Genomic DNA, 16,005 nt, shown 5'->3' with positions numbered 1-16,005 from the left:
CTGCAGTGTAGTTCTTTATTGCTGCTTGAATGACATTTGGCAGCTCTTTCCTTGAAGAAAAGAAGTTATACTATCAGAATTATGTGAAGAGCATGTGTATTTGAAATTGTTTGTGTGAAGCCTCTCAATTAAAAAATAATAATAATAATATTTCCAAAATGATAGTGTTATTAGCTTTTTCAGCCCCAACAAACAACATAAAAGTGGTAAGTCACATAGGAGACTTGCAAAAAATACTGGGTAACATACCCTACCACAGAAACGTAGACAGTTCTTCCGTATAACTGTCGTTGTTAAGCTTACTAAAGAGTACTTTCTTTGGTTCATTTTTTGATTTGATGTGAAACTTTTTAATATGATCCGAAATTTCATTCTAGTGGTACAATGCATATTTAGCGTCTCTATGAAATGCGTCAGGTATTCTAGACAGTTACTTGTATCTAGTGTAAAATATGTGTTTTGCTACTTAATGGAGCTGTTTCTTCACCGATGACATATCTAATATCTGTTTCTCTTATCAACAAAACTATCAAAAGGGTTTCTGTAAAAAACTTAATACCTCATACTGACTGAGTATTCATAGAATCCTGTTGCAAAACACACACTGTAACATGACTCGACAATGGGCTCCTCACAACACCACTGACACCATCTACAGACAAAATGCCTCTTAAAGAGCCCAGTGAAAAGACTAATACCTAAATGCCAATATGCACTGAAAAAAAGCACCTAAGTACATGAAGAAACATGTTCCAAAGTGTCACATAACCGACGATATATCTAACACCTGTTTCCTTTATCAACAAAACTATCAAAAAGGTTTCTGTAAAAATTAAATGCCATATACACTGATCAGTCACAACATTATGACCATCGACCTACTATCAATATGAACCCATGTAGACGACAGCAGCATCACCTGGCAGAGAATGACTGGAAGTCACATACATGGACAGAGTAGGTAATATCAGTGAACATGCTGTCCATGTGTAGAATGAGGAAGGTGTACTATCTATACGAGTTTGACTGTGGGCAGATTGTGTTGGTCCAGAGACCTGCATTACCATTTCGGAAACTGTATGATTTGTCGGGTGTCCAATGAGTGCTCTGGTGAAACCACATACAGGAGTTGTGTGGTTGGGGAGCCACCCCTCATTAGAGATGTCGGACACTGTAGGCTGGGCGGACTGTTAAAACAGGACAGGTAATAAACTGTGGTGGAACTAACATCAGATTTTAATGCTCGGCAGAGTACAAGTGTGTCTCAACACACAGTGCAGCAAACACTCCTAACAATGGGCCTCTGCAGCTTACGATCCGTGCATGTGCCAATGTTAACACCATGACATCAGCAACTGCAAATGAAGTGGGCACGTGAGCATAGGCACTGGATGTCAGTGCAATACCAGAGCACTGCATGGTCTGATGAATTCCAATATGTTCTTCATCATGCCAATGGGAGAGCACTAATCCATCGTCTTCCAGGGGAACAGCTCCTTGACACCTGTACTGCAGGATGCAGACAAGCTGGCGGTGGCTCTATTATGCTCTGTGGAACATTCATGTGGGCATCCAAGGATGTAGTGGAGCTCATGCAAGGCACCATCACAGCCAAGGAGTATCGTACACTGGTTGCAGACCACATACACCCCTTCATGAAGATCATGTTTCCTGACAGCAGTGGCATTTTTCAACAAGACAATGTGACATACCACCACACCAGGAGTGTGATGGAGTTTGAGGAACACAGGAGCAATTTACAATTGATGTGCTGGCCCTCTATCTTTACAGATCTGAACCTGATCGGGCACATCTGGGATGTGACTGAACTTTGCATCAGAGCTCATTGCCGTCCTCCTCGGAATTTACAGGAATTAGTGTGTGTGTGTGTGGGGGGGGGGGGGGGGGGGCATGCGCCTGCAGATGTGGTGCCTACTCCCTCCAGTGACCTACCAAGGCCTCAATGCTTCCATGCCATAATGTGTCATCACCGTTATCATACCAAAGGTGGACATACCGACTATTAGGTAGGTGGTCATAATGTTCTGACTGATCAGTGTACTGCCAAGAGTATTCATACAATCCTGTCACAAAACACATACTGTAACATGACTATGAACACCTGGCTCCTTCCATCACCACTGATACTATGGAGATAAAAGATGCCTCCTAAAAGTTCAGTGAAAGGAATAATATCTAAATGCCAATGTGTGCTAAAAAACGTACAAGTGCCTGGAGCAACATGTTCTGAAGTTTCACATAATGCTAAAGACCTGAGCTGAAGCATGTTTATTTGCTTCAGCCATTACATGAAGTGATAATTAACAGAAACTCCTGCACTATTTCATTTGAACTAATGCGAAACACATACTATAGCATTTGTCCACAGTGAGCAGGGGACATAACAATACGGAAATGATTGTCAGGCTATGACCCAAGGTCTTCTCCAATTTTAAAGGTGAAGCACATGTTAATGTTGGAAGGATAACAACACAGATGATGTTAAAAAGTGAACTTCACATTCAGTCCAACAGAGGCAACAGTAGGACATACAGTGTGTGGCTTCTGCCCGATTACTTCAGAGGTAATTACTTACCATTCTTCAACTCTATAGATATTTAAAATAGTTACAGTGAATATACTTTTTAACACACTTCATAGTTGCTTTAAATGAGAACATCTAATGGCTGCTATCAGTATTGCCAATCTGACAAATGAAGCTTTATCATCATTCACCTAGACTTTAAAAATAAATCAAAAGCTATAACTCACCTGTGCCATAAGTACTTCGCCAAAGGATTCAAAATATTCTCGCAACTGCTGTTCGGTCGTCTTCCAAGGTAATCCGAGCACTATGAGATCCGAACACTTTAATTTTGTCTCCATTCTTTTTGTTTTTGCTGTAGAATTTTCCAAATGATCATCAGATTTTCTCTTGTTTTCTGCAATTCCACAAAATTTCTTTGACAAAGGAAATTTGGAAAATTGCCAAATAATTGAAAGTTCCCAAAAAGCTACCGTGAGAAACCAGGTTTATCACTGGACCAAAGAGCAACACCTGAGTAACAGGATGTTTTTGTTTCTATGCAATAATTCCAAATGTTAAGAATCATTAAATTACAAAACTGTGACTAGTAAGCAGGCCCATTTGATTATGATGTGCCAAAGTTGCTGTGCAACTTGTTTCAATACAGCATCCCCCAACAAAGCGGTTTGTTGTAATTTGTCTCTTGGATTAAAAGTGCTTCAGCTACATGTGTGCTTCAAGGTTTTGGAAAAGCACACCACCTATTTAGCCTGTCCTAACGTACAGCCTGAGTTGAATTGTTGTGACATGGAACATGACAGAATAAAATAATTAATTTGTGCAATGCTATTCAGTTGAAACGCAGCATCTATTAGAATTCACTTCACGGGCCACAAAACTTAATAGCCCAAATAAAATAAATTAGACAATGTCAAATTACACCCAGGTCATCATTTATGCCTCTCACTTGTTGAAAAGTGATGCTACTAGTTTCCCTGTTAGTTAAATTCCCAATGAAAACTAACATATGAAAGGTCAAGCAAAATTTTACCACACTTTGGAGTGAAGAATGGTATAGATACTACTGTGTATGTATATTCTCAATACTTTGACAAGAAGTGATTATTTGTGAGGGATATGAAAGTGACCACTCAAGCTTTAGCTGTTTTCCAAATAAAAACTACTATAAACAGTTTGTCAGCCTACACATGTATATCACAGTAACACCTCTTTCAATGAACTGTTTGAAGTGCTCAATTACTGTGTAACAGTATGTGATAACAATGAAATATCTACATAGCTATAAGTGACTATCTCCTGGAAAGCATACCATGAATCATTCAGCATGATTTTACAGAAAAAGGAAAAAACTCAAGTGTGAGTGAGAAACATTGATTTTTAGATTTCAGCTCTCTCTGTTCGAGGTAACCTTGAATCACATGGTGGAAGCAATCACAGCACTCCCTGGGTCCGATAAAATTTTCGAAAAGAAAGCTACAGGAGGTAACGTGAAAACAAAACACCACCATAAGATCGCAATGTTATACTTACATAAGTAGTTTAATGCAAAATGATTTTGGGAGTGTCCTACTGCTGGAATATAATGTTAAATAACACATACTTAGCATACTACCAGTGGATTTATTCTGTATGTTAAATATCTGGATGCATACAAATGTTATCTGTTGGCTGTCACAATCCAGTAAGGAATCTCCAGTTTACTACCTATGTCTAAGCAGTGCAGCTGATACAATAGATGGGAAAGTTTATTTTCCAGATTTGTAACTTTTTACAAATGGTGCTGACATTCCTGATGATACTCAGGCAATTTATAATAAATACTTCACTTCCCATCCCGAGTCCAGTAGTGATAAAAATGATATTGACTGTGAGCCACCAAAAAATGTAAAAAATGTGCTTCTGCTGATTTCACTACTTGATTTTCAGTGGTACATAAACGTAACCAGAAGCCGATGCAGTTGACAAGACACACTTCACTCTGAAATGACAGTAACATGCCTCAGTCATCTCCAGAGAAGTTTGTACAGCAGTCTTTAGTCTCGTTGTAGCTGTGAGCAGATGTGTAGTGGGAACCAGTTTGTGATCAAAAATTTTTCATGATAAGTTCAAGCACCTGTTTGAGGCTATGTGATAAATGGTAATAGAGTCTGTGATGCTAAATGGAGCAGTCAAATGAAAATGAGGCAGAAGAAAAGGAAGTAAAGTAAACTGTTTATTATTTCAAAACTAATTGCTATAACTGTTAACACGTTTATTCCACTGTGAGATACGGCATTCAATGCCTTATGTAAAAATGTTTGTGGCTGCCTATTGGACTATGATTGTATCCTGGTGCATCTTCGAAGCAAATCAATGGCCGCAAATGTTTTTCTTCAGGCTACCCAAAAATACAGAATACGTGGAGAGGGATTGGATCTAAGCTCAGATGTTCTCTAGCTTGTTTTCACTATGCTGCAGAAGATTCACTGGGAATACCTTACACTTCTTCCATACGTTCCCCATCTCTCCCCATGTGATTTCAATATTTTTTATGCCCTGTAGAAAGACATTCATGGCTGTCGATTTGCTTCAGACAAAGAATGCATGCCTGGGTACAGTCATGATTCCATAGTCACCCCAAACATTTTTCCATGAAGGCACTGAACATCTTGTCTCAGGGTGGGATAAATGTATTAACAGTTACAGCAATTACTTCTGAAATAATAACATGTACTTACTTTTTCCCATCTGTTTTGTTTTCATTTGACTGTTATACTTACTTGTGTGGTCATGGGATACCACAAATTCAGTATAAAATATTGTCAGACCCCATCTTGAGGGAAGGCTTATTGTAAGTAACAAAATTATAATATAATATTTTTGTGACATGGTAAGGATATGTGACAGACAGTAATGTATTAAATTTCCTGAAGCGCATAGAGGGTGCACTAGTGGGTCTAGTGTTTGAAATTTGATGGTAATAACAACTAAAAAAAATAAGGGTCAAATTTATTATTTACAAATATTTGCAGGATACTATGCTGCATAACTTTGAGAGTTGTAAATGTGAAACAGATTTGAGAAACAACCAACTCCCCAGAAGTTTTCCTTTGTCACTTTTCCTGCTTTCCATGTGGACATATTTGTAGTTTTCTAATAAAAAACTGAAATGTCATATGAAAATTATTAACTAACTACTCAGTTTATTACTATCCATGATGAAGCAGCTAAATTTCCTTTAATATTTTTTGTGTTGTATCCAAGTTTGTACTTCATTTTCCTGTCAGTCACTCTTATAACTCTGGAAGGGGGGGGGGGGGGGGTTTAAAGTTACAGACCTATAGTTTTCAAGAAGCTGATGTTAATTTCACCTCTTATAAGAACAGCTCATAAAAGAAAAATTTGATTTTTAACATATGCTGAACATTAACAATGTAGTGTAAACCATAATAGTGGTTATCACATTACAATGATGTCTGTCAGTCACCAATAAAATTGATGATAGCAATAATAGTCACCAGTTGGTAGCATGTGGTTGGCAGTGAGGATAGATAGGAGGTTTTGTCCTACAGAAACCCTTGTATGAGCTAGAGCCTTTGGAGTCACAGCTGACACTCCTCTAGCACAAATGAAAATAGAGGAAACTACTGAAAGACAGGATGTGGGCATTATCTCACATGTTTGGGTCAAATGAACTATCAATACCAGATGTCAGGTTCATCCGGTGATGTTATATACTGTGGCATGTAACATCACATGCAGACAAACAGAAAGAGAACACAATAGTAACAATATGTTTTTTTGCATCAATATTATTTTTCACAATGTGGGCTGAGGTGACAGACTAATCTGTAACGTAGCCCAAGGTCTAGACCCGGCTGAAAGATGACTTCATGTTTTTGAGTTGATGAAGTCAATGAATGTGAATATGAAATCTTAGCTGTGTTGTCATTCTTACCTCTAGTGTACACTGCACTCTACATTAGGTTGAAGGGCAACTTTGTGTCGTGTGTTGGCAAAATTAATGAATATGAATCGGAAATATTAATTGTAGTGTCATTCTTTTCTGTAGCATATTCTGAGGTCTAGGTTAGGTTGAATTGTGACAATTTAGTTGACAATTGGTGAAACGGTGTCTAAGGTTTCAATTATTCCATCTCTTCCTTCCCTTTTGATTCTACAATGTTTGCTCTGTTTACCTGAAGGGCACACACACACACACACACACACACACACACACACACACACACACACACAAGCGCACATGCCATTCGCATTGCAAGTCAGGTAGTATTTCTCAAAGTGTGAAGTTCAATAACAATGGCAATATTTAATTGTATTGAGTATTTTTTAGAAAAATGGCTGAATCCAATGCCTGTCACAGCCTACATACAGAGCAATAACAAAGAAGGAAAGTTAAGAGTTTACCAGTTAGTTGACATTGGGACATTAGAGGTAGAGCACTAGCTCAGATGGCAGAGGGATAAATGTAACAATCATGGAATCTTGAACCAACTTTCCAAGCATTTGCCTACTGTGACTTATGAGAGATAATGTATACCATAATCGGTATGACCATAGCCATTGACTAACTGCTGAGCCATCTCCCTTGGTACAACAAACAATGACTTAAAACAAACCAAATATGACATTACATAGACACAATTTTCACTGTCTTTGCTAAATCAAATAAAGTCAAAAGGTGTTAAAATGTTCTAAACAGCTTTTCAATTTATTTGATTGCTCGCTGAGAAAAGTGTAACTTCTCTCTCTCTCTCTCTCTCTCTCTCTCTCTCTCTCTCTCTCTGTGTGTGTGTGTGTGTGTGTGTGTGTGTGTGTGTGTGTGTTTTCTAACAAAAGCCCAGGTGCACTTAACAGGCCACAGTGCGAATGTTATTGGTAATATGACCACATAATAAGATGCACACAATGTGATAAAGCAATGTAGAAAGTTTGAATTTCTCTAAGCTTAACAAGCTGAGTTGGAAGTGGAGTGGAAACAGACTTAGTCTATATTTTCATGAACAGAAAGCAGTTTGAAACTCATTCTTACAAAGTGACAAATGATACTAATGCATGCCATACGCTTCCTCACATGACATATGCAGTAATTGGGGAAAAATCCTCTTTAGTGGTAATGAAATACTTACATTATAGTATGTGATACTCTAATGAAGGCTAACTGGTTAGAGGGATATCTGGTGAATAGCGTCTTCACTGAAATCTGCTGGTGTGAGTGTTAATAGGTATGTTATTTCTTGTGAAAGGGGATGAAGGGTCTTTACATGCCAATATCATTGCAGGGTATTAGAATATCTACTTAATGAAAACTGCAAATGTCATTATGAAAGAACTTTGAGGTATACCATGTGGCATTCAAGGTGATAACATCGCAACAAAAAAATACTCTAGTAATGTGCCTGCTTGGTCAGAATCTTGATTTGGACCTAACCATACATTCACCGGATGTTTTGGATACCAGCATGATACTAGATTGTGGTTGCTCAACATATATGCCTGCCAATATTGGAGCTCTCCTTGTAGAATGGGATCCCAACCTGCCAAGAATATATTTCCCAGGTGGAAGGGGGGGGGGGGGGGGGTAGTATACCTGCCAGAAGAGAGGCTACACTGAAAGAAAAGTAAGCACTAGGCAGCAACTGGACAGCACTTCAAGCAATGAATAAAAGTGATTGTCCTCAGCACGAATAAGGTATCGCACCCAGTTAGCAACTGCATATATCATGAATATTATTATGATGTATGACATCATTTGATTTATAAAAAGTAAGCACTCTCTCACAGAAACATAACAGGAAAGAAATGCAGAGGAATAAATAGAAAGAAGTAATCATTCAGAGGAAAATTTCCTGGAAAAAAGTAGGAAAAAAGGGGGCATAAAAATGACAATACAGAAAAGACTAAAGCAATGTCTGTGTTGTTCCTCTCAGCTAGTTAGCTAATCAACTTGCAATTTTTCTGAAAATATTATTTATTTCCACTATATTACCAAACTACTCTCTTATTCTCCAAATTTTAATGAGAAAATTATAACCGATGCCTGCACAAACAACTACACTGCACAAAAGAATTAGGGGAACACGTGTCAACATCAGGTATGTTAAATCTCTCTTATACAGACGGTATCTGTCACTTTATTTCATAGCTTGAGATATTCGCTTTCCATGTATGCAACAATTTAAGTCATTTCCCACTTATCAACTGTGTCATGCATTACAGGATCAGGTGACCCCTCAGGAGGAAGTGAGCACTGGTGGTCCAGTGTTCTCTAGTGAAGTACACAGACGGCAGTTATTTACTAACATTGTATTCAACCAAGCACATGCAATGCAACATCTTAATACAGTACAAGTTGCAAGGGCAGTCTGTTTGATCCAAGAAGCATATACTTTCTGTCATGTTACTGCAGATGTAAATGTCTGTCCAACTGTAACCCACAGGTTGTGGACACAATACAAAGAGGCAGATCAGTACACAAGGCAAAAAGAACAAGGTCGCTGATGTGTGTCAATCCCATGTGAAGAGCAATACCTGAGCATCTCTGCATTGCGGCATCATACTGCTACCACCAGAGCCCTGCAAGACAGCCTCAGAAGGGCAACTGCAGATGCTGTTTCCAATTAGACCATTTGGAACAGGTTGCAAAAAAGGACCTTATGACATAGGTGTGCTGTTTGAGAATTCGCTTCATAAGTCAACATCTCGCCTTCAGGTCTGGTGCTACCACATCAAATGGCAACTTTGTTATTGGCAAAACATGTTATTCACAGATAAGTTGATATTTCCTCTGATGCAAGGAGTTGGCCATGTTCACATGGAGAAATGTATTTTGAGCAGTACTAGCCAATTATTGTCCAGGAAATCAACAGATCTGGCAAAGGTTCTGTGTTGATGTGGGAAGGCATCATTATTGACAGCTGTACAGATATTGTTGTCCGTGTTCACCTTCCCACCAGGTGGAACATCGAACACATCCTGTTGGCAGCTGCGTACGGCGGTGGCCCTGCATTCCTTCTCCTATACAATAATGCCAAGGCCCACGTGGTGGGTGTCACCATACATGTCTTGTGAAACCTGGACACTGAATTAATGGTGCGCCCAACTGTGAGTTCCGACCTAAACCCTGTTGCGCATGAGTGGGACAAGCACGACACACGTGTTAGTGATTGACTTGTTCCACCACAGACTCTCCAAGATCCATCAAGGGCTCTCATTGAAGAATGGAAAAGGATACTGCAGGGTGACTTCCGTCGACTTATACGGAGCATGCCATGTAGGTGGCAAGAACTGATAAATGCTCATGGAGGGCACATCCCATGTTACTGAAACTCTCAAAGTCCAACAAACAGCGCGCCAGAGTGATGAATGTTTGTTTCTACTTTTGACACCTCTGTGACATTTCAATCCTTGTTATGTAAATGAACAAGGACATTGTGATGTTTTGTCATGTACTTAATTCTTGAAAGATAAGGATATAATTTGGTAACATACTCAGTCCTCAATTATGGACTCGCATTCAGGACAACGACGGTTCAATCCCACATCCGGCCATCCTGATTTAGGTTTTCCGTAATTTCCATAAATCGCTCCATGCAAATGCTGGGATGGTTCCTTTGAAAGGGCACGGCCGACTTCCTTCCCCATCCTCCCCAATCCGATGAGACCAATGACCTCACTGTTTGGTCTCTTCGCCCAAAACAACAATCAATCAATGGTGTATGCCAGATGCCCAATGTCCTGTCCCCCTATTTCTTTTGAGCAGTGTATTACAGCACCTCAGCTATTATTTAATCATTATTATTGCTTCTCCTTTTAACACTTCCCTTAATCTGCTGTGTTGCGAGGATTGGTTAATCCATCAATTCCCCCGAAATTAATTCTTAGGCCATAAGTTGGAGATAAAGTATTTACTTTCACTGCCCTCAACCCTACTCCATTTCTCTCTCTTTCTTCGACCCCTTTACAACAAGTAAAACATTTGCAGTACATAAGTGTTTAATTTATTTCTTTATTTGGAAAACAGCATTTTTGCAATGGTCAATATTGACAATAAATTCTGTTCATTCATAAATTACTCAAATGCCAATATGTGTAAGCCTATTGGGATAATAAGCTTGTGGATTTCAAACTAGATATCTGGATTCATTTGTTAGTTTACAATGTCGATGTGTTATGATCACACATCTATGATGACGTATGGGTGACCTACTTCCAACAGCGGATTAACAGACTGAAAAGATATCAATCGGACCTGGCAAATGTAACTGTTTCTCTATGGGAAAGTATATTACAAAATACCGAATTTTTAATATGTGACAAGCTAGTAATCTTACCATCACAGTGTTGTAAGAAAACTGACCCTTTAGACATGAGAAAATTCTCAGTTATACTTTTGTCATTTCAACTTTGGATGTTCTATGCAATATTAGTTATTTCCCCTCTTTTAAATACGAACAAAGGCAATTTTCCATAGACTTATGCAAAGAAAAACATATCTATTACAAAAATCTGCTTGGTTAATACACACAAAAACACATTCAAATATACCCTAAATGTTTGCTGATATACAACAGTTGTTTATTTATACACACACATACTATAATTTATATGAGATTTTTAATATATGGAGCAGTTGGTCAATAATTATTTTAAATCACATTGAAATTCTTGAAGTTAATTTATAATGTATACTGAGAGATTACATTTTACAACTACATGTGCCCTTTCTTTTTCCTTTTTTTTTATCAGTCACCAAAGAAAGATAGTGACCGGCTCAACTGAATAATGCTGGTTAACACCGTTACAACTATTATAATCTAGGATCGAACAAATAACTTTTAATGCAAGATCAGAAACTTCTGAGAGAATTATTTTTACTTTACACAGAATCAATTGAAAGTGTACTCTTTTGTAATATAACTTCCAAACATGCATTAACCTGACTGCAGCACGAATGCGAATTTACAAGGTACAGAATCAGTAATATTGTTGTATTGTTACAAGCAGATCCACAGAAATCAACAACAACAAAAACAAAACAACATAGTTGGCAAATACATCTTTACAGCACTACTGCAATCAGCCTAACGTAAGCACGCCGTGAAAACTCGTAATTTTTGCGAAGAATAACAAATTGTAGCGAATTAAATTTACTATGGCATTCATTAGATACCTTCACATCATAAGACCACAAGTTTTAAAAGAATGTCACAAAGTCCGTCATCACACCGAGAAGTACATAAGGCATGAAAGATTAACGGAAAATGTAACGTCATGTCACTTTATGTTCGTCAGTTGCACTCTGCAAAAATGTTACACAGTCAAATAAGTCTACACTCTGAATACATATAACTCTGGGTTGTGCGGTATTGGTACTAGCTGCGTCAGCTGAACAACCTGTTTTCTGCAGTTTGAAAATAAAGCCGCTGAACAGCGGGACAGTGGTTGGAAACTTGAATGGCAACTTCGAAGGGTAAGACTATTTGTTTACACAACTTGAACCGTACTAAAATAAAGTAGGCAACAAACTGAAAAAAAGTTTTCGGTTGTTAACAAGTGACATAGGAGCAGGCAGTTGTAAACTAGGCAGTTTAAATGATTCCACGTCAAACACATCAACACACAGTAGATTTGTTTGTTTGTAAATATCCTTGGTAACAAACTATGACACTGACAAAAACAAATCCAAACATAATTAAAAACATTCTTCCTCATCACGTTACTCCAACTAAATGACCAGAACCTGCGCACTCTCGCCAAGAATGAGAGAAAGTACTGTTTGTACACACTCAAGCCAATACTTCATATACTAACCTTTAGGAAACACGCAGTAATACACCCCTGTTCCCCAGCCATTCTCTGGAGGGTGTAACCTTCCTTCTACGAGTCGAACGCCTCTCATTGTCCGGGATTCTGGATTCCGATACTTGAGACCGCAGGTACCAGGGAACTGAGCTGCTAGCGTTGAAAGCAATAATGTACTATCATCTTCGGTAGGGAGTTCTATGGGTTCTTCTCCTTCATCTTCTGCGACCTGTAAGTACGCGCTCATTATTCACTTTTATGTCAGTTTTACACTTTATCACAACACAACTCAGGCGCAGAACAGCGTCGTTTAATCGTCGAGTAGTTTAACATAAGCATCTTAGGGTGCCTTCAGAAATGATGCACAAAGATCTTCAACACAGTATGGAATGTAGCACTCAAGCACTGCCAGCAATCACACAACTGTATTTCTACACAGTCTTTGCGAAAACAACCTTTGGTAGGCAATCGACATTAACCCTTATGAACGGCAAGATGTATGAGTTTGAATGCGCAGTTTGTTATTATATAAAATTAATACTTTAGAGTCTTGAGACCATAAATATATATACAATGCTAGCAACAGCACCTAGTATTGCTAGTCTACAACAAAACTCCTTGTCAGTAGCGTCATCATCAAAATATCCCAAAGAATTGTCAGTACTGTTACATGAAAGATATCTGTATAAGATTAACAACGTAAATGGAGCGCTAAAAATGTATAAAGGTTATGATAATTGTTATACAGCCAACGTACAATCAGAAATCAAATGATAAATACATAGCGTTATTTCAGTATTGATTTCATAATTCATCTCTGCATGTTTCAAAATATAATTTGCTACTGCTTATTGGGTCTATATCCCACTACCCACAATATCATAGTGATCCGAATCGAACTAACTTTTTCATTGGGTCCGAAGAAACCTGAAAACCTAATTTTTAATAAGGTAGGGTAGAGCTGCATTATTAACCAGTGTCAGCAACACTGACCTCTGTAAGACTGCATACAATTTACTGAACGGTACCATCGTGTTTGTCCTCTGTGTCATATAATCATTATGACTGGTTATACAACGCAGTTTTCTGTGCAGTTTTAAATTTGCTTATATTTCATGCCTACCAATAGATCGGATGTCCCAATGTAATGTTTTATGTGTTCAACATTAAAATTCGAAGTAAAGTTGTTCAGAAGATATGTTTAACCAAGAGTATTTCAGAGTTCCGAGTAGTGCACACCTATCGGTTATCTGCGGGTACTAACGTAGGTGGTGAAAGGTAAAAAAAGCCCAGCCGGTACAAACGGGGTTGCTGGTGGGGGAGGGGGGGGGGGGGGAGACTCATAAAAGTCCAGGCACTTACGTCTAGGGAGGCCAAATCTTGGTGCCTATCGGACGCTCTCGACTGGCCTCGGGTATGAAAATCGTAGGGCTTTCTGGTGACAGTCAGCGAAAGCTTACAGTCTTCTACTTTGTACTATTCGCGTGTTTTGGTTATAATGCATTTGTTTAAGTTAATAAAGCGCTCATTTGAAAAATGTAAAAATAGAGTTGCAATTTGTGCTCCGCAACATGTGGCAGTAATGAATGACTAAATCGCCAAATTGACCAGGATACAGCCATGATCAGCAAAATTTCTGTAAAAAATAAACTTCTTACAACAATGCAGTGTCGGATCTAACACGTCTTGTTTGTTTTCGTTTGTTGAGGAAATAGCGCTAATGTGTGTTATAAACCGTATGCAAACCAAATTAATTTGATTTATAAGGGGAAAACAGTTTTTTTAGCTAAGTGACGTATACGACACGGCCTTGTGGCATTTGTTCTGATATTCCACGTTGTGGCAGGAAAGTTAACAATACTCACAGATGGCCGTCACTTTTTTCTTTATTTTAGGAGAATGAAAATCAGCTGAGGAGGTAAGGAATACAGCTTCCTAATAATCCTGAAAATCCTTATTACATATTACATTTCGACATCATTCTCTGTGACTTCTAATCACGAATGCCTTAGACCGAGCTGTTCCAGAAAATTATGGAAAAAAAACTATGTTGCCGCAACGTTCTTCTACTTTCATACCAAATATTAGGTTTCTCATATGTTGAATTTGTACCAAATTTCATCAAAATCGAAATTAATGAAATAATAAATTTTTTAATAATCGTTATTATTTTAAGATAAACAATATTATTCATTTGATGAGGCATAGCCTATGTAAGTTTACAAATCGTAATAAAGAAACAAACTATTACTTGCTTTGTTGTGATTCTCACCATAAAAATGTGTTTTGACGATTTTCTATACTTCTGTAACTAATTGTCATTAGCAGTGATAATTTTCATTTGCTTTTTACTTATCATTAAAAACACTAATGGCAATCAGGCAGCAAAAACAGTTTGTATTCTAAACTCTCACTGTTGTACAGTGCTAAAGTAGTGCCAATAATCATTAATCCTGAATTCCTGCAACACAGCTCGCACTTAACTAGCAATTTCTTCATTCGAAATGTCTTTAGCTAAAAAATTTCCTAGGTCACTACTACTGAGACTATGCACTATAAAACAGTTTGTCCAATTTTCAAAATATTTCAACACAGACAAGTGCAAATACAGATAGTATAGATCTTGCTCTAATAATAAACTCATTAAGCTAAGCAGCTTATATCACAATGTCAGTCAACTGCAATACATTAATAAATACTTCTGCACCTCCATGAGTGTGAAATATACTTACAATAGTTTTTGTGTTATTGGCAGATTCAGTCCACTGAAAGGAATGTTACATAATAATGCAAAGCTACTCGTAAACTACTTTAGTCAGAAACGAACTTTTCTAGAGAACCACATGAAGTTCCGCTCCTTAAAGATAAAATTCAGCTTCAGTTTAATGAAGGAAACCACCAACAGTGACGTTTGTGCTGCCATCAGCGATAAACACCGGATTCATTCCAATTTGTCTGCGTAGTCCTCTGTAATCAGAAATGTATAGTATTAGTCGTTTGAGATAATAAGAAATGGAACACTTTTCTCATGAAAAATTACTCGTTGTTCAGAGATAACTTACGTATGTTTTTATAAAGTGTTCACCATAAGAATAAACCTGATTTACACATTACACTATGTATTCTTCGCGTTTGCTTGAATCGCATTGTATTTCGTTTCACGTGCAGCGGAAGCCAAGCTGTATTCAGTCCAGTCAAGAACGATCATAACGATACGTTTTATGTTGTCTTACATGCACATAAGTTGAGCGATAATGCAGGAAAACAGCTTTACCGGCGCATTTAACTTTGACAGCACTGGGCAGCCAGTTGGTCCAACTAACCTGCAATGAAGTGAGCAGTTGCAGTTCAGACATAAAAAGAGACGAGCAGAGAAACAGCTCCAAAAAAAAAATGTTCAAATGTGTGTGAAATCTTATGGGACTTAACTGCTAAGCTCATCAGTCCTTAAGCTTACACACTACTTAACCTAAATTATCCTAAGGACAAACACACACACCCATGCCCGAGGGAGGACTTCAACCTCCGCCGGGATCGGCCGCACAGCTCATGACAGCAGCGCCGCAGGCCGCTTTTTTTTTTAAATAAAAACATTTATTAAAAAAACAACGTTACACATTCTAAATACATACTAAGTTATACATACATTAAGT

General features: G+C 38.1%; 1 protein-coding gene across 2 annotated transcripts in view; it reads right to left on the bottom strand.

The window, feature by feature from the left end:
- The window catches only part of LOC126184886 (TAR DNA-binding protein 43-like), a 75,751-nt gene extending 63,048 nt beyond the window's left edge, over positions 1-12,703 (bottom strand). For both annotated transcript variants that reach the window (XM_049927513.1, XM_049927514.1), the window contains exons 1-2: positions 12,362-12,703; positions 2,773-2,942 (exon numbers count right to left, since the gene is read on the bottom strand). In XM_049927513.1, the coding sequence (XP_049783470.1) occupies positions 2,773-2,942; positions 12,362-12,599 (408 nt within the window). In that variant the 5' untranslated portion in view covers positions 12,600-12,703. The remainder of the gene's footprint in view (positions 1-2,772; positions 2,943-12,361) is intronic.
- Positions 12,704-16,005: the final 3,302 nt, after the last annotated feature.

Source organism: Schistocerca cancellata, chromosome 4 (genome assembly GCF_023864275.1).
Source record: "Schistocerca cancellata isolate TAMUIC-IGC-003103 chromosome 4, iqSchCanc2.1, whole genome shotgun sequence".
Classification (NCBI taxonomy): Eukaryota; Metazoa; Arthropoda; class Insecta; order Orthoptera; family Acrididae; genus Schistocerca; species Schistocerca cancellata.
This window is presented reverse-complemented; position numbering and strand designations above follow the sequence as displayed.